The sequence below is a fragment of the Cibotium barometz genome, chromosome 4, assembly GCF_041138505.1.
Source record: "Cibotium barometz isolate CiBa-2024 chromosome 4, ASM4113850v1, whole genome shotgun sequence".
Classification (NCBI taxonomy): domain Eukaryota; kingdom Viridiplantae; phylum Streptophyta; class Polypodiopsida; order Cyatheales; family Cibotiaceae; genus Cibotium; species Cibotium barometz.
Window position 1 is genome coordinate 1079267 of NC_141049.1, and position 19299 is coordinate 1098565.

The following is a 19299-nucleotide window of genomic DNA, read 5'->3' on the forward strand; positions in this document are numbered from 1 at the left end:
CTCAATTTCATGATCGACTTCTCGAGGAGGTGGTAACCCTATGAGCTCGTCATCAGGAAAGATGTCAGAGAATTCTTAAAGCCAAGAGGGGTCTGTTTCTTTACTAGTTTCAACAGCTTTGTTAAGTTTAACTAGGAAAACATTTTGTCCCTTACATGCTCCTTTAAGAAGATGCTTTGCCTTGACTACTCTAGACTTAGGTTTACCTGTCTTTCCCTGAACTGATACTACTTGGCCATACTCATTTCTAAAAGTGATACTCCCCTAGCTACAGTAAAAACTAGCATTGTTTGCAATTAACCAGTCCATTCCAAGGATCCCATCATAAATCCCTCATGGCAGGACTCTAAAATGACCATGAGTTTGTTCACTACCCAATTCGAAATCAAGGTTTCCTACAGAATGTTGAGATACTACTTTCTTTCCACTAGCTAGTTCTACAACCATTCTTCTAGCTGGTTTTTAACTCAAGTTTAATTTTTGTAAACACCTTGGAGAGAGAAATGAATGGGTACTACCACAATCAATCAAAAGCTGGAATGGCTTACCGTGATAAGTGGCTAGGGTTTGAATAACACCAAATTGTTGATTTGGACCTTCGTGTTCTACTGTCGCATGGACTATGGCACATTCTTCTTCAGCTATCTCCAGAGTTGGTTCTTCGCTTATAGCACAGGCGATGCGAGCAACTGTTCCGTGGCCTCTGCCACAACCACCACCCCTTGCACCTTGATGGATGGGGGTTCCACGGCCTTGATTTGATCTACCGCCTTGAGGTAGAGATGATACTAGCTTGGGATAGTTGACCCTAAAGTGTCCCGGCTCATTGCACTCAAAACAGAGAGGGGCCTCTGTAGAAGAAGTAGCATATGAACGGGGAACAAAAGAATTGGCTTGCTGCCCCTCGATTGTAGTAAGGAGCATTCTGTTGGGGTTTCTTGTAAGGTTGATCTTTAGGGTTTGCTTCGGGGTAAGATCTCTTCTAAGGCTTGGCATTACTAGACTTTAGTTCTTTCACAAGAGGCTTTACTCGTATAAGAGCATCTTGCATGTACTCGGCCTCTCATTGCTTCGAAGCGGGAATCCAAGGGTTCATTCAAGCTTTGGCAGAAACAAGCCACTTGCTGGGAAGTCGTCATGGCTAGGGCATACCTTCAAAGGGTGATGAATTTAGAATAGTACTCTTCCAAAGTTAAGCTAAACTGCTTGAGACTTAAAAATTCATTCATCTTGATGGATTCATGAGATGGTGGGAGATATCGTTCCTTCACAACCTGCTTGATATCCTCCCAGGTTTGAGAGTGTTCAGTGACTCCTTTGTCATGGCACCATTGTTTCCACTAGAACTTAGCATCCCCAGTGAGTCGACATTGTGTAAGCATGGACTGGTTTGCCGCTCTCCAATACTGGCAACTAAGAAATAATCGTCCATTGCTTCAATCCAAACCTCAGCATCCTTCTCAATCTATGAACATTCCCCCTTAAAGAAGGGAGGTTGCATTTACTTGAGTAGGAGCTTCTTCTCCTAGACGTCCGTATATAATGCATTGGGGAGTGAAGGGGCTGATCATCCTGGTCATTCATCGATTAAATTTTAGGATTACAAGACTCATAATTTACATTATGCTCATGCTTTTAAAAGTAAAACTTTTGAAATCATTTTATTTCTCAAATACTTACAAGGACAAGTTTTATTACAAAGGTTTGAGACTAATATAATTAGTCTTATTTATCGTATAAATGAAAAATCCTAGGCTCAACTAGACATGAGACTAGAGCGGTCCACATAGGTGAAACATGGAGGTTTCGTCGTAGTCAGTAAGGGTGGTAGACTCTGGATTGGGCTGTGTCCCAAAACAGCTACCCTATCGGTAGGTAAGACCTGCATTACAGCTGTGTCCCAAAACAACTACCCTATCGGCAGGTAAGACCTGCATTACTTGGTCATATATCCACTTGGTCATATATCCACTGGTCTTGTGGTATGCGATTCCTATCTATGGTCACAGAACAGTGAGGCCTAGGAGTACCCACCACCACAGACCAAAATAAATGGACCATCTTCAACTTTTCGATCCAACAAATTCGCTTTAAATCGGTAGTGATGTTCGGTCTACCCTGATGAAAAAATACCTCGGCCCGCGATTACAAAGGTGATCTTTACCCCACCCTCTTTGGATACGAGAGATATGAGGGAGGGGCAATCTCTCAAGTATCTGCACCATAGTATCACGGAATTCAAAATTTGGACAGAGACATGCCGTCTGGAAGATGCATCGGAAGACTAAGAATCTTGAGTAGGCGTCACCCTCTTCCTATAATCATTCAATCACCAATTCAAATTATTCTAGTAAGTTTTTTTAAAAATCAACATTAGGTAAAACATATATTCCAAAACAATCTCTATTAACATAATTAGGTTATTGAAAAGTTACCCGACAAATCGGGTCCGCCCATCCATAGGATGGGCATCCCATCCTCCCACTTTCTACCCAACTCATGCGTTAACTTATCTTCTAATTAATCCTACCACACTGTTTGGCATAAATAAACAAGTTCTTTAATTAAAATCCTTACACATGGTTCGTTTAAATAGTCTTTATCAATGATACACAATGTTTACAAACAAAGTATTTTAAAAAAATAGACACAATATTCAAAATTATTCATAGCCAAATCTAGGCTCTTTACTTTATTTTGCCAATGATCTAGAATTCGGCCTTCTAGCCTCTATGGACTGGGCAATCCCACGGGAGCATACACCTCATCATTGGCAGCTGGCGAGAACTCAAGCCGGCCTGTCGCCCTCTCAAGCTCCATCACTTGATCCTCCCACTCGTCAAAGGGGTGTCTGCATACTAGGGAGGGCTTATGCACCGCACTAGCCTCGGCCCGTAGAACTAGGTAGCATCACAATATTCACCTCCATTGGCAAAATCTTATTCTCCCAATGGTATGAGGGATACCTTGGGTCGACTCCGGGCCTCGCTAACGTCGTTGCCCGGCTATACAAGCACGGAAACGGGGTTAGCGTCGATTCGGGGAGAAGATATACATGTACGTCTTAACTCAATCATGATAACATTTTACAAACTGAATCATGATAACTCAATCATGATAACATTTTACAAACTGAATTCTAGAATATGACGGATTTCATCACTTTCCTTGAGAAAACAATAATTTACCAAGATTTTTGGTATAAAGAAAAAAAGCATCTCTTTCTTAATGTCTTTAAAGTTAACATTAAAGATTAATAAATAAATAAAAATATTCTTTTAAACGATGACCAAACTAACCTCGTCATAATTTCTTTGTGGAACTCCTAAGGGGAGAAATGGGGTGGCATCTGGAGCAACCTCTCAAGACTCATTGATGTGCGCCTCTCGGGGTGAATTTTGGCGCAAGTACGGGTACGGGTGTAAGGAAAGGGAAAGCAAAGCGTGGGTGCAAAGGATGGTGTACGGTGAAAGTACACTAACCTGTGGCTTGCATGGGCCTGGGGAAAGGAGTGGTACCTGTGTGTGGACAAAAGCTATGGTACGCATGTACCTTTCGAGTCAGAGGCAGCATGGGCATCCACGTGGTGATCTATGTGGATCGTACACTATGGTGGTCCACCTTTAGTCCTTGCATGGGCATTGTACGGGCACTCGAGTGTGACACCCAGTCGTTCATTTATTAAGGTTTAAGTTTGCCATATTTTAACTGAAAATAACTAAAAAAATTATGTATAAGTTCGATACGGTGTCCGTTTTGGATGCTATAAAATTCTATATGAGGGTAAAATCGCATGCAGATTCTAAATTTGGACTCAAATTTCTAAGATTCTAAATGGAAAGAGCTCAGTTATTAAAATTTTTATTTTTACATCACAAAAGACCATAAATTCATGGTGGGCATTGAGTATTATTGAAGATGGGCATGTTTACGGGACCAACTTGGAAAGATGTAGGCTTCATCTCGGCTTCATTTCCCTCGTGAGAGGTCTTCTAGTCCTGCCATGAATCCACTTGAGGCATAGGCTGCTTGCTCCCATGCATACCACCAATTCTACCATCAATCATGGTGTTGCTCCAATTGGTCTTCAATAGCCCCAATCTTGATAGTCATCAAACCTCGTATTCAAAGTATGGTCGATGACATCCAAACTCTCCATAAGTAGCTTGAAATTGAGTATTTCCACAAGTAATTGCAAGAGAGCATTGTTTGAAGTGGCTTGTGCACCTTGAGATGTATGCTTATGAGTGCCTCCCATATTTGCCTCCTCTTCAATTTGCTTTGGAGATTTCCCCGTTGATGTAGAAGTGCTTTTATGAGTGATTGTCACAATCAATTGCTCTTCCAACTCCTCCCTTGCATCAATGTTGCCATGCTCTACTTACTCCTCTCCTTTCACATCTTTCGTGTGACCAATAATAGCTTCTGGGGGTGACCTTTTGGCTTGCCGCCATAATAGACTATTTTGAGAAAATTGCCAAAAAGTGGAGCTAGGGTTATCCGATTTGAACAAACTAAGGCTCTATGTAAAGGTAATGACGATGAGGAATAAGCCTATGTGATTAGTTTAAGTTCAATCTGGGCCCTAATACTCTCTATTTGGGGTTTTATGAAATAGGCTTTCACCAAAAATGGGTCATAACTCCCTATTCAAGAGTCCGATTTGGGCAATCTTTAGCTTGTTAGGATGCTTTTGAGGAGTACTACACACCTATCAAGCTCAATCCATAAGATCACTTCTGATATACAAACTGCCAAAAAAAAACTGCCAAAACAGGCTTGCCCCATGAAAATGGGTGTAACTGCTCACCAATACCTCCAAATGGTATGCCATTTGGCTTGTTTGGAAAATGTTAGGATGGGGAATGAAGTGTAGGTATCCAATTTAGGTCATCCCAAAACCTCTCGGACTGAATTGCACTTTTGCAAATCTGTAAATTATCCCCAAATGTCAACCGCAAGCATCCCCTTTGCATACCCTTGCACCAATACATTCCGGCATATATATAGCATCATGTGGCATCCAATTAGCATCCTTTCAATGCATATTGACTCACTTTTAAAAAAATTTCCCATAACTTTGTTACATTTGGAAGCGGATCTCAATCAATACAAACCTAATCCAATGCAACCAAAGAGATCTAAATTGCACTTTTGTAAAATCTGCAGATTATGCCCAAATGTCAAGCATCCCTTTTGCATACCCTTACACAAATGCATTCTGGCATACCCATAGCATCATGTGGCATCCAATTAGCATCCTTTCAATGCATCTTGACTCACTTTTGAAAAAATATTACCATAACTTTGTTGCATTTGGAAGCAGATCTCAATCAATACAAACCTAATCCAATGCAACCAAAGAGATTTGAATTGTACTTTTGTAAAATCTGCATATTATGCCCAAATGTCAAGCATCCCTTTTGCATTAAATTGCACCAATGCATTATGGCATACCCATAGCATCATGTGGCATCCAATCAGCATCCTTTCAATGCATCTTGACTCACTTTTGAAAAAAAATTATCATAACTTTGTTGCATTTGGAAGCGGATCGCAATCAATACAAACCTAATTCAATGCAACCAAAGAGATCAACTATGCATCCTTGCATAACCATATTGTTAACCATTGATTACCAAAGTGCATTGCCAAGTGTCCTTGAAACCATTGCCACTTGATTGGATTGAGGAAAGTCGGTGTAGAGCTTTTGAGGTAAGTCAATGTAGAGCTTTTGCTTGCCGATCTCCCAGCCAAGCCTTCTCACCCTCTTACCAAATTTTAAAATCCAATGGTAAGAGTTGAGGCCATCTCTTCACTCCATGTACCTAATCCTCCGATGTACCACTTTTCCAAGGACTCATGGCACACCGGATTTAAGACATTCTCTCCTTCTCCTCTCCACACCAATTGCCAAAGTACCCTCACCCCATAACTAGCTTTCTAATAGTGCAAGAATCAATGGAAAACATAGAAATTGATGAGAGAATGAGACACATACTAATGGCATTTATAGAACATGACAATCATTATGACTCATAGATCCAATAGCCTTTTGCTTGTCTCAAATGATTCCAATACAAAGCCCCTCACCATAGGCTCAAGAGTACAAAGAAAGGTATCCACATTGAGCATAAGTAGCATAAGCCAAATCCATCATAATTCTTCCCCTTTCTCAATGCAATTCCCTCATCCAATATGCATTCAAATGTTGCCAATCCGATGACCATAATGTGGCTTCCATGACTTTCTTCGCAAGTTGCCAGCATGTAATCAAGGCTTGATGAAGGAAGCATCCAAATATTGATCAATGAACTTCCAAGAAAATCACCATTGCAAAGCTTAAAAGAGCCATATGCTTACTCCTCATTGAAGAGCTTAAACTAGATGTCAAGAATAAAGCAAGCACACCCAAGTAAATGATTATGCATTTATGAGTTAATAAGCATCATGAAGGAATATGTGCAGCGGAAGGGCTTCCCATGCATCAAAGAAAAGCTGAGAATGACCAATCTTGGAAGTATCCAAACATATGATGATTAATGACTTGATTAGAGCATGTAATGTGTATCAATGGCTTGATAATAGAGAAGCAGTTGCATCAAGGTGAATAGAAGGTAACACTATCCCAAAATATGATGATGAAGGAAACCCTAATTTGTTGGGGAATCCCCAATATGCAAAGGAAGCAAGAAATTGAAAAAATTACAAGCATTGAAGAAGTTTAAGCCTTGCTTACTCATTGAAGAACCATCACCAAGCATTATGGTAGCCAATGAATGATATTAGGCTTCCCAATCTTCATGAAATCATGCATCGTTTGCTGGACATCCACACAGCCCAAAATCACTCCCATACACTCCATTGCAATGCCATTAACTAGCCATAAGCCTTAGCCAAGGAAAACTTAAGCTTATGCTAATACAATGTAAGCCAAATAGCGATGGATAAGAGATAGAACTGAGCGCAGTCGTCGTTAGTTACTTTTCAAACAAATATAAAGATATATAATAATATTTATAAGAAATTAATATGACAATATTTGTCTACCAGAGCTTGCACTAATGATCTCAAATACAAGGATATATGTAGAAATATTTACAAGAAATTATGACAAGTGTCTACCAAAGCTTGCATTAATGGTCCCAAACAAGAAAACTTTGACAAAAACCAAGTATTATTACTGATCAGATAAAAAAGAAATAAAACCTCTCCACCTACATCTTTGTCAATGGGTGGAGCCTCATTTGTTGTAGACGTAGAAGGTAGTTCATCCATATCATCCTCTTCTATTTCTGGCATTTGAGGTGGTTGTGTTCAAAGTTGTTCTTCTATTTCTTCTTTGAACTCCGGATTACCCGTTGTATTTGCTTCTAGTTCATGGTCTAGTTTTTCAATTATTATACCTTCATTTGATCCTTCTTCTAGTTGTTCAACTAGATCAATATCTACTTCCTGTGCTTCTTGAGTGGGTTCCTCAACCTTTACTTTATTTGATATTTATTTGTTTACTTCGTGGATCAATTTGGATTACAAATAACTACCTATGATCTAAATCAACAAAATTTGAAATGTTCATAGCACTCACGGGCTCAATGTATGTTGAATATGAAATTTCATGAGTCACTATCATTCATAAGCAAAATGAAAAGCATCATGGCCCAGCTAGATGGCATTGATGTAAAGACAAGTGAAAAAGATGCACTTGCCATACTTCTAAAAAGCATGCTTGAGGAATATAGTGTACTAGTGATCACTTAACATTTGAGGGTTGTATTTCATCCCTACTTGAAGAAGAGAATGGCTAAAAAATGGAACACAAGACACAAAGGAACAACATTTGAGGGTTGTATATCATCTCTACTTGAAGAAGAGAAGCAACTAAAGAATGGAACACGAGGAGACAACATTTAAGGATTGTATTTCATCCCCACTTGAAGAGCAGAAGCAACTAAAGAATGGAATGGAACACAAAGAACCACAAAGGAACAAGCATTCTATACCAACAAGAGAGTACTAAGCATATTGCTTTATAGTTAAAATGTAATAGGATGTGTATGCTTCTACCTCTCGTTTTACAAGGAGAAGTGGGGTTTGGACACCACAATGGGATTGTAGAGACCAAATGACTTTATGGAGGTCTAGCTCACCACAAAAATATATTTATAAAGAGTTGTGTTTTACATCAAGCTATACTGTTGACATCAAAAAGTACTTCCATGGATAAAAACAAGAATATTTAGTTTCAAGCTTTTGTAAGGTAAAACCTTAGTGATAAAGATTAGCGTTTGGTCACTCCTTGTTTGCACAGTGGCGGCCACCACCACCATGTGTATACACCTGTCCCATGCTTTGCATGCATGTGGAGGTCTTCATTCCTACTGCGAAGTTCTCTTGGCTGATTTGGCCGTCGTGATTTTTCCAGCGTGGAGATCATCTTCCTTTCTCTACTTTGGATGTCTTTGTGCACAGGTTCATCTTCATGCCTTTTGTCCATACTGTTCCAAGTTCTTCTGTGTTTGGACATTTCTCAGAGAATGAACCGCCTGCTCCATGTCCAACTTTCACATGAGAGAGAAGAGTGATGGAGATAGGTGCCATTTACTGTCGGAGTGGGAATGTAGGCATGGACAGAAGAGTTTCTGGGAGCCCATTTGCAACTATCATGAGTGCACTCAAAAGTCTTTTCGGGGTGGCATTCTGAAATTGCCTGTTACATATCAGCAAAAAATGAACCTTCTCTCTCGACACATCCTAGAGCATATGCCCTCTAAACCTTGAATGCTACCATATTTCCTCCTTACAACAAGATCATAGCCAATAGCATATCGATGGATCTTCCTATTGCTATCAAGCAAAGGAAAAGTCATGCTATTGGTTTGTGTTTTAACAAATATCATTTCCCATACTTGGGACTCCTTGGCAATCAATAAGTAGGTAGTTGCCTCATTAACTATGAACGTGAAATCTGCATAATGGTGTACGACAAAAATCATGGAGCTCCATAGCTATGAAGATATGCTTTTATCTCTATCATTTAGGGCTCAAGTATCCACACTTTTTTCTTAATCTTATTTTTTATGGTTTTATTTCTTAATCTTGAGCTATCACCTCATTGACCCCATAGTTATCGCTTGCTTTTACCGCACAATGGGACCACAAGTACATTAAAGGAGTCTATTAATGAAAAGATAACGAAACGTCACCTTGAAGTATGTATTTGAAATTAATTTCACACACCAAATGATAGGACCACATCTGCACATGTCAGCTTCTTGTGTCTAAGAGAGCTATTCACTTCTTACAAACGTACAGTAGCAAAGAGACTCATGGCAAAGGTTGGCCAGAGCCTTATAACTCCCATCTTTTTGAAACAGATGCCTTTATCTTGGGCATGCCCAACAACTAAAGAACAAACGAATTTTTAAAAAAAAGATACAAGCAACATGGACAATGCCTGAAAAGAGTATCAGGATTTATACATAGCTGGGTAGCTCACTTTGTCCAAGGACTGTTGTGTCCTGCTCCACCCCTTTTGAGGGTGGAGAGGTCTCCCCATCCACTATGTAAGACGCAGACGTGCAAGGTGAATGGTCCATCTATGAAAACATGAGATACACCTGTGGCCTGTGGCCTCATCCAAGGCATTTTCTTTGCAATTGTGATCCCAATAAAACCCTGGTAACTTTCAGAACACTGGATCTGCTGTGGCCAGTCTATGCATTTTGCAAGGAGCTGGCGTGCTTTCGACACAAGTCTCAGATGGCTTTTGGGGTGAATTACAGCACCATCATAATGAACCCTTGATGGTAGCTTGCACACACAACTTCACGTACTGCAACCAATCCATGCATCAAAGACAAGTGAAATTATGTCGGCCACTTCCAACTCACCCGTCACAGTATTTTCAAGCTCTCCAAACACCTGCTAAGATTTTATTAGCCAAAATTGTCCTATCTATGTATGAAAGAAGAGATACATACCTTGGCCTCTCTGCAGTCAAATGCAGATTTTCTACCACCACATACACGGTCTCTTTGTCAACTTTCTTCTTGGAATACTGATGACCTCAAAGCTTGCACCGAGCTTGATTAACATTTCCCTTTACGGAGATATTTCAATGGTGGTCGTATCTTCTACACAAGCATCTGCAATTGCAGCTTGCAATCTTCGAGCTAGTAACCAGGCTTCAGACGTTGGGCAGCCTTCTGTCATTTCTATAGCTACAGGACTGCTTGATCCATCATCCCTCTGCAGTAATAACATACCCTGCACCAATAAGAGGGGAAACGTTCACAAAAAATAATCCCTCCAACATTGCCCCATCTTCACCACCAACATTAATTCAAAGAAAATTAGACAAGATTCAAACCTCAAATTTGGTCAAGAAAGCCTGAAAGCGACTCAGATTTTCTTTCATGCCCATGACTTCATGTGGGCTTGAACTTGCTAGAGCGGTTGACACCTGCCTTGGAGAAAATCCAATTAAGCGCTCCACAACCTGTAGAACATGAGTTTGAGACAGACTTAAGCTACATTATTCAGGCTCTCATATAATTGATACAATTGTAGTGCCAACAATGGCAGTAAAGGTTGCACTTACATGATGATGTATCATGACACTCGCAATTTGGCTCCCATCATCAACGTATACAACAAGCCTGAATTGGTCTAGATTTTTGAACTGAAACTCCTTCACTCCAGTCAATACACACTGCAACCAAGAGCAGATGAGGTTAACAATAGAAGAAAGTGAGCCTCACAATCCCCTGCTAATGTCTGAAGTCTGTAATGACTACATCATTAACCCTGTCTTTGAGAGAGTAGGGGCCTCAAATGCCCTTCCCAGTTAACCTTCTAAATCTAGCTGCAGGATTCTTCTTGAGTATGAGATCACTGACACATAGCACTAGCTGGACGCAGCAACCCACATACTCCTGATCCTTCTTTCCCATTAACATGCCACTCAAACGATGTAGTGATGAACCACATCCCATACTTCGATAAGCCAACAATCAGTGTAATGACTTCGAGCTGGCTATTAGATAGGTTGGTGTCACATAGGGAGGACTTGGTGATGGCAGTGGATTGAAGAAGGATAGAATAACTCCAACGCATGTGTCACGATTGATTAGTAGGTCAACATAATCCTAGGACCACGAGGTCATGGGTTCAAAACCCCACAAGGTGCTTCCTCGGTGGCATCACCTACGGTCCGATAAAAAGCGCCTACACGTAGTGGAAAACAGTAACTGCAAGAGGATCTTGGGCCAAGGCTGGTTGGGGAAAAAAAAAAGCCCATGAGAAATGAACAAAAAAAGCAAATGGAATCCTATGTTTTCCTTTGGGGCCCAATGCCACGATAGTGTGACATTGTGCATGCACGCTTCCTGATTTCCAATGTTTAAGCGCCTCTCACAGCACTTCCTCAGACTTTTGGAAGAGGCTCTGAGACAATTTTCAGCCCAGAAAGGTCACCCTCTTTCTTTGGCTGATGGTACACATGAGCTTGGTGGTTGGCACTTGGTTGGCAGTCGGAGGTCGGCCAGCAGCTTGCCCGACTCCCGAGGTGCAGCCACCCTCAGGAGTCTCAGTGACGTTGTCTTTGGGATTTCCCGAAGGCTCAGTACGTTTGGCGGCGGATTCTCCGCATATTCACGATGGACACGGCCTCGACCCCGATCATTACTTGGGGCACTATCGCTTGGGCCACAGAGGCTGAGGTGGTCAAGTCTTATGAGGAGGATGGTGGAGGGCTAGCCCTTCAGGTCTCTCACCTCCACATTTCGACAATACCAGTCACACTCCCACCTATTGACCACTGGTGACCAAGCTCATGCCAAAGATGGGAGATTTGCAGTAGCATTGCAGCCTAGCACATATGGCGAGCTAGATGCAATGAAGCCATCAAGGGTACCCACACTCCACCTACAGAGTCCATCAGAAGGATTTGGCTTGACGTCATCCATACTCTCCACAGTCAATGGGGGAAGTTGCAAGGTGGCTCCTCTGACCGCACGCAGAAGCGGCGGGAAGCTTTCCTGAGGCTCTGGCGACCTGGCCCTTCTCTCCCTGATAGATGTGGTGACCCCACTTGGCACTACAGAACACCTGTGTGGTTCTTCCTACGCCCCCCCCCATGAGATAGCTTTCTCCTCACAGAGCGGCTAGTCGGAGGTTTAGTGTCTTTCCCCTCATTTGATTACTTGATCCCCGCGGGCCCTATACATGAGGCGAGTTTGTATCTAGCCCTTCATGGTTGTATTTAGCCCTTTGTGACTGTTTTTTCAATAACTAATAAAAGGATCTTTTTCCAGGGGGCGGCCGCCGGGGGGGGGGGGGGGGGGGGGGGGGGGGGGGCGGGGGACCATGAGCAGCCAACCAAGAGACAGAAGAAAGGAATAAGAGGGCAAATAGAGAAGAACATAAAGTCTTTCTAGCAAAGTTAGCCATCCAACAAGTCAAAGAAGAAAGACTTCAAAAAGACCAAGGATGAGTGTGAAGCTACCCAATAATGAAAACTTACACACAAAGAAGTGGACAGACTAAAGCAAGAAGCCGACAAAGGTAGGCAACACTGCGATGGAGAAGCAGCAGCCTGGATGAAGAAAAAGAAAAGAATAGAAGCCTCACCAATCAGACCTTGATTAAGAGCTTCGCTTCTTTGAGAATCAATGACAAGAAAATCAGATGCCCCATTGCAAAGTAGCTGTTTTTCCATAGGGCTGGCCAAGTGCACGAAGGGATCCATAAATAGGACCCTTGCCCATTCCTCGTATCCTCCAAGATATTGAAGAGTTGTAACCAGGAGGGAAGATCTCGGAACCTCTCAGCAACTAATATGATTGAGACTTAAACAACCACACAAAGTTCCACAATACCATGAACTGAAAATAACACAGCACAAAACACTCTGCAAGTTATTCTGCCACTAAGAGAACAAAGCTATCCCACCTATCCTCCTGCCCTCTCCAGCATACATAAAATTCTTCTTCTGTTCAAGTCCGACTTGGCATTATGGCCTCCGCCAAAGCCAATATTGCACCTCCTCCCATAGTCACAAGAAACGTTTCAAGGTTTTTTTCGTTTCGAGATTTTTGGGGTTTTGTTTCGAAAGGTTTCGTCCCTCAGCTAAGAAACCGCAAGGTTTCGAAAAATCGATAATTTCATAGAGTATAAATACTTAAAGAACTTCTAGTAGCCATCTAAAAACATAATGTAATGATGAAAAAATGGTCTCTTCTCACCCATCTCGGGAAACCATCCTTATTTTGGTGAGGCATTATGGCAATTTCGGTTGATTAGATGCCACAAGTGGTTCAATCAAGGACTCTTAAGATTGAAGAAGAGAAGGTAGAAATTGGGAAAGATTTAAGACATTGAAGAAAGAAAAAGGGGAAAGAAGAGAGGAGAAGGAAGAGAAAAGGAGAAGAAGAGGAGAGACGAAGAGAAAGGAAGAAGAAAAGGAGAAAAGAAGAGAATGAAGGAAGCAAGAGTAGAGGTGAAAGAAGTAGCAAAAGATGGAAAAGGGAAGGAGGGAGGCAGGAGAAGAAGAGGGAAGAAAGGTGATGAGGAGGCTATGGAAAAAAACAAAATTTAAAAAATCCCAGAAAAATCAAGGGGAAAAAAACAAAATTTAAAAAATCCGGCGAAACTGCCGTACTGGAGAGGTTTCGAGGTTTTTAAAAACCATTTCGAAGTTTCGAGGTTTCGAAAGCTAGAAACATCTTTTTGTTACTATGTCTCCTCCATTGACCATGCGAACAATTAATTTTAACCAAGACAAGCTCCGAACTTTCAAGCACGACATTGATAATGAGGTACAAAAAACCCTCATTGGTCCCACTCGATTGTTCTCACCACCCTGCCAGCTCTCAAGTGGGGGACTGGCTACTGGCAGCTCTTCTCACAGAGCTATCTGAGACATGTGCCTTCTTGGTCGAGGCTTCTTCCAAGTAGATTCCGACACTCTGAACGCCACATCCCAGGCACTTGCCTGCAGCACTCTCCCCTTCGGCTCAACGAAAATATTCTTCTTCAAATATCATCCAGACTTTCATCCAGTGGCAGAGAAGCAACGAGTTACCCTCATCTCACTCAAATTCCCAGGCCTTTTGCAGGCTTATTGTAAGTTTCCGAACTCCATTCCCAGGCCTTGCTTGGGCTTATTGTAAGTTGCAGAACTCCATAGGAGCTGTTTTTGGCCAAGTGTTGAATGTTCCTGCCCTCCCTTGACTACCCTCCTCTGCCTCGGCACGGTCACAGCAGGTACTGATGGGGTGCCCGGTGTCCTTGTCCTTGTACTTGAACCATCCATTTCAGATGACCACATCATGCTCCAAAGCCCGGATGGTTCACACTTTAGACAGGATGGAGATTGCTCGAAAACTAGCTAGGGATTGCCCGAAGAGCAGGAGACACACTTGGAGACAGAAGGGACATGCCCAGAGGTGCCTTCATCCGCCACCCCTCCTCAACAGCCTGTTCAGCATTGAGCGGGTGGTTAGGGAAGCAAAACACCCCAGAACCTCCTGTTCTGCACCCCTCCCCCCCCCCCCCAATGGAACATCCCAACCCCTTTGCCTCTCTTGCTGATTATGATGCGGACTCCTCAGAGATGGGATATAGTTCTCAATGCATTCCCTCTTCCCCTAGAAGAGAGGGCATCTCCCATGGATGGGAGGGAGAGCTTCACTATGCCCCGGCACAAATCTTCCCTTGATTCCTACCCTCACCTCCCCACAGGTGAGCCACCTATGCGAGATGTACTCCCTCCTTGAGGGGTGAGGTCAGGGCCTAGTGAACCTGCAATTTTTTCCCTTTTTGGCACCCATGTGCATTGACTGCTTGGATAGGGTAGAGCCCCTAGGTTCCAAGCGTGCACAAGTCCGGGTTTGGGAACAGTCATTATTTGGGTTCTTTCTGGGATTGCCAAGTAGAGGGTATTGCTGGTGGTTTATCTCCGCTTCCCACCCTTCCTCAGTGCAAAGAGCTGAAACCCTTGCCATCATTCTTTATCCCTGGTTTTGGGCATGTGTTTCTTAGCATGAAGGCAAACATGGAGGAACAAAAGGGCTCTTTTGGCAGATGGGTCCTCTCGTTTGGACAGAGTGGTGGAACGTACACCTCGGACGTCTAGTGTTCCAGATTTCTCGACCACAAATTTTCTTTGAGAGCGGGGACCATGACACTGCCACTATGATTGACAGAGGACTCGCCCATGAGTGCACACTACAGGATATTCCTTGGTCACACTACAAACCACCCTTGGGGAGACTTTACACCACTTAGGGAGATTGTCGATAGCCTGGCAGATCTCGAAAGTCAGATGCACAGAGGCAACTGAGGGTATTCAGGTTTATGACATCCAGTGCATAGGTACTATTTGAGGAGATATCATCCGTTCTAGCCAAAACCGTTCCGGAAGATAGGAAAGTGTACGTTGAAGAAGTGACGACTCCCATGATGTCAATGAAGAAGAAAAACCCTTCTGAAGAACAGGAACAGGTGTTCCAGCTAAAGATCCACCCCTTATGCTGAAATGGCACTGGCTCAGCCGCGCTGCAGTGGTGGTGGTGTAGGTGGAGCTGAGCGGAACTGGGCAGTGTCAGGGTGGCAACCAGCAGCTCAGGGTAGAGATGCCAGCAGGGGTAGCGCACGGTTGGTGGGAAGGCCAACAAAGGTGGCATCCTGAATGGTGGGCACAGCAGATGGTGGCCCAGTTATGATAGCTAGGTGTAAGCAGGGTAATACAGGGCAGATGCTGTGCAGAAATGGGACGTATCTGCCGGTGGTGATGGGCGGCCCTTGGCAGCTGCAGGCGTTGCTACAGTAGAGAAGGTGGAGCTAGGGAAGAAGTGAAAAAACAGGTGGCAACCATGAGGTGAGGATGGCCATGCATGCACCCATAGTTGTTTCTCATACCGGTACGAACCCATTCGTACCGTACGGTTCATACGGTACGGGGTGCCGTACGATATCGTACAATACGAATTCCCCCCCACCTTCAGAAAAAAAATTCCAAATGCTAAAAAAAATATAGAAATCCTGCTTAACGAAGATCCCAAATGCCCACAATAGTTCGCAACTTTCGTGTCCACTAAGTATTCCATATGGGGTTGCTGAGAGACCTAAAAAATCTGGCAAGGTAGACTGGTAGTGTACACTTGATGGTACGATGAGAGAATCTTGCTACATCACTTGGAGATCCTTGGTATAGGTAGGCTAGACAGTCAGATCCTCAAGTTATGTATGAGGGAGAAGATTTGGACATGGCCAGTTTGATCTAGAGAGGAGTCCCTAAACCTATCACCCTAGATGCACTGCTCGTATTTGTGCAAGGACGGTCCCTTAGTCATAAACGCTACACTGGGAGACCTTTGGTATTGCATTACCCATGCAGGTTCTGTTTTGGAGACAGTTGGGAGATCCAACTGGGAGAGACACATCTCCATGTTCTGGTTCCTCAAGCATTGTAGACTCCTCCCCCCTGCCCCCCCTCCCCCCCTTCACATTCAAGCTTGAAGCTCCATAGTTTATAAGTGTTCCAAAAAAAACCGTATTTTAGCGTACAGTATTCGAAAATTTCATATCGTACCAAAAATTCCCATACGGTATCGTATTTTCGTACCGTGACAACTATGCATGCACCCCCCACCTGCTAAGTGTAAGGTCACATCCCACTCATATTTGGTAACCCGTCATGATTTGTGAGGTGCATGCACTTGGTTGCCCCTTTGTCTTCACACACACTAATGAGAAAGGCGCCTTTGTGATAAAATGTCCACCAATTCATTAATCAAGCGTGTACCTTTTTTTTCCCAAGAAAGATCCTTCTATTAGTTAAAAAGAAAAACCAGCCCTATGGCTGAGTACAACACTACTAAAAAGCAGTCTAAATATATGTATGAGATAAGGAAGGTGTGGCTCCTTTTTGGTCTGGCCGCTCTAAAAAGCAGTCTATATATACATATGAGATAAGGAAAGCGGACCCCTCCTCGGCTGTCGGCTCTATCGGAGGGAGGCTACAACTAGAAGCAGAGAGAAAAGCCACACTAGTGCCAAGAAGCTCCACTGTTCTCCCTGGATAGGAAGAGTCCGGGTGTCCAGGCATGAAAGAAAGCCTTACACTGTTGCTGCATGCGCTCCGAATTACCGGTCAAGTGCTCAAGCTGGCCCCGGAGAGCGTGTACTGCAAGTGCTATAAAAGCTTCCTTCGAATGCTCAAGAGGGTGGGGCTATCTGCTGCTCTGCTGAAATATCGATGCCCACCTCACATCCAAGATATCGCACAATCATGCCGTGAGGTATCCATCTGAGCTCGTCAACAACTGGGCGCCAAGTCGGGCTGGGAGTGCTACGAACAGAGGAGCCACACGACTTGTGCCAGTTGATCCTTGCCCTTGAAGTGGAGCATCAACCAGGAGAGGCTCCCTTTCGACCCCATGAAGTATGCAGCGGTGTCATCTGCAAACTCTGCATCCAACAACTCCTCCATGGTGTGAATGGGCAAGCGCAACCGTACGAGGCCTCTATCCTACGCTCGAGGAAAGGAACTCAGGGCCTCAGCCACAAAAAGGAAGAGGAATGGTGCAAGCAGGCATTATCGGCGCACTGAGTGGGAAATGGCAAAACGTTCTCCTCAGCCGCCATGGAGGACCTGACTGTGGTGTGGGCTCTCGTGTAGAGGCCCCGGTTCTAGGCAGGAAAAAATCCAAGTCTCAGCATAGCCCCCTTCAAAAGGACCCAATAAGCTCTGTCATATGCCTTTCGAAAGTCAAGAAGCAAAACGGTGATCCTCCCTGCTAAGTCTAGGTGTGGATGTCACCTCCCAAAAGGTGATTATGTTATCTAGGATACTGTGGGTCTTGGATGAAGCTAGCCTGAGTCGCATGGATCAAATTTGGGAGGAAAGCTGAAGGCGCAGCCTGATTACCTTGGCCAGGATCTTGTACACAATCCGTAAGAGGGTGAGGGGTCGGATCTTCAGGTGATCACCACCCTCCTTCGGGATAAGGCATATCAAACCCTTGGACATGCGCTCGGGGAGTAAGCATGTCTGCATAAACTCATTTAAAGCAGCCCGCAAGCATGTTCCTTGTTGACGGGAGGAGGAGATTCTTGCATATATGTATATATATATATATATATATATATATGTATATATATATATATATATGTATATATATGTATATATATATATATGTATATATATGTATATATATATATATGTATATATATATATATATATATATAGAGAGAGAGAGAGAGAGGAGATTAACAACAAGATTAAGACATAATTAAAAGATGACCAGCACACACTTCTAGACTAAGAACACGAGGAGCTTGGAGGGCTACATCTTTGTTGGAGTTGTACATAAACATTAGTACAAGGTCCTTTTAGAGGAGAGGCCCCCCTTTACAAGGTTCATGTGTTGCCACCACACATGCCACAAGTCAGTACATGATGCCAAGTGTCCCTAATAGGTGTCACCTTTACATTATTACATCATATCCTTAAGAGGTTGTTCCCACACAAAAGGATTTATACTCTAGTGGTTGTTCACACACACTAGAACCGCTTTATTTATGCCTATTCTAAGTGCTAGATTATTATTGCCACTTAGGAGGGATAGTTCCCATGCACACATACATGACTCCTTTTACATTGATTTCCACAACACTCCCATGAGGTCCCACTGGTGAGGGAAGAGGAAAATCAGCAGACCATCCTCTCTTGGGCACTTCCTATGCCGAAGGGCCTCCAATGCGGCTGCTAGCTCCATGTCAAGGAACAGGGAATCCAAGTGTGTGCACAAGTGCTCTGAGATACAAGGCTAAACATGGGTCCAAACTCGTTGGCAAGCCCCTCTTTTTGAGGGAAACTTGGTCAACAGTGAGCAGAGAACTGTAAAAGGTCGAGGCTACCTCCCACATCTACTTTGCCTCTGATGCAATAGATCCGTCTTGCCAACGAAGAGCTCGAATCACCTCTCACCGAAAGTGGGGTCCTAAGGCCCAAAAAAAAACTCACGGGAGACTGTCCCCTGCCTGGGGGCAATTGGGAGCCCGTGCATGGTAACTGCACTCAATCCACTACTCCTCTAGCTCTCTAGGCTCTCTAGCGAAGTGCAGGCTGCCCCTATCTGGGTGTGAACCCAAGAACTCTCTAGGGTTTGCTCTAAAGAGAATGCAGGGGAGAGTGAGAGCTTGAGTTCCTTGCAATCAAACACACGCACAAGAGAGCAAGACACAAGAGAGAGATGGATGGCTGAATTTTCTTCTATTTTCTTCTCTTCT

At 43.4% G+C, this 19299-nt stretch overlaps 1 protein-coding gene across 1 annotated transcript in view; it reads right to left on the minus strand.

Annotated features, from left to right (window-relative positions):
* Positions 1-9186: 9186 nt before the first annotated feature.
* RMI1 (recQ-mediated instability protein (DUF1767)) overlaps positions 9187-19299 on the minus strand; it is a 127759-nt gene continuing 117646 nt past the window's right edge. Inside the window, exons 6-9 of the mRNA XM_086784381.1 lie at positions 10604-10714; positions 10373-10501; positions 9984-10269; positions 9187-9835 (exon numbers count right to left, since the gene is read on the minus strand). Of these exons, the coding sequence (XP_086640507.1) occupies positions 10105-10269; positions 10373-10501; positions 10604-10714 (405 nt within the window). The 3' untranslated portion in view covers positions 9187-9835; positions 9984-10104. The remainder of the gene's footprint in view (positions 9836-9983; positions 10270-10372; positions 10502-10603; positions 10715-19299) is intronic.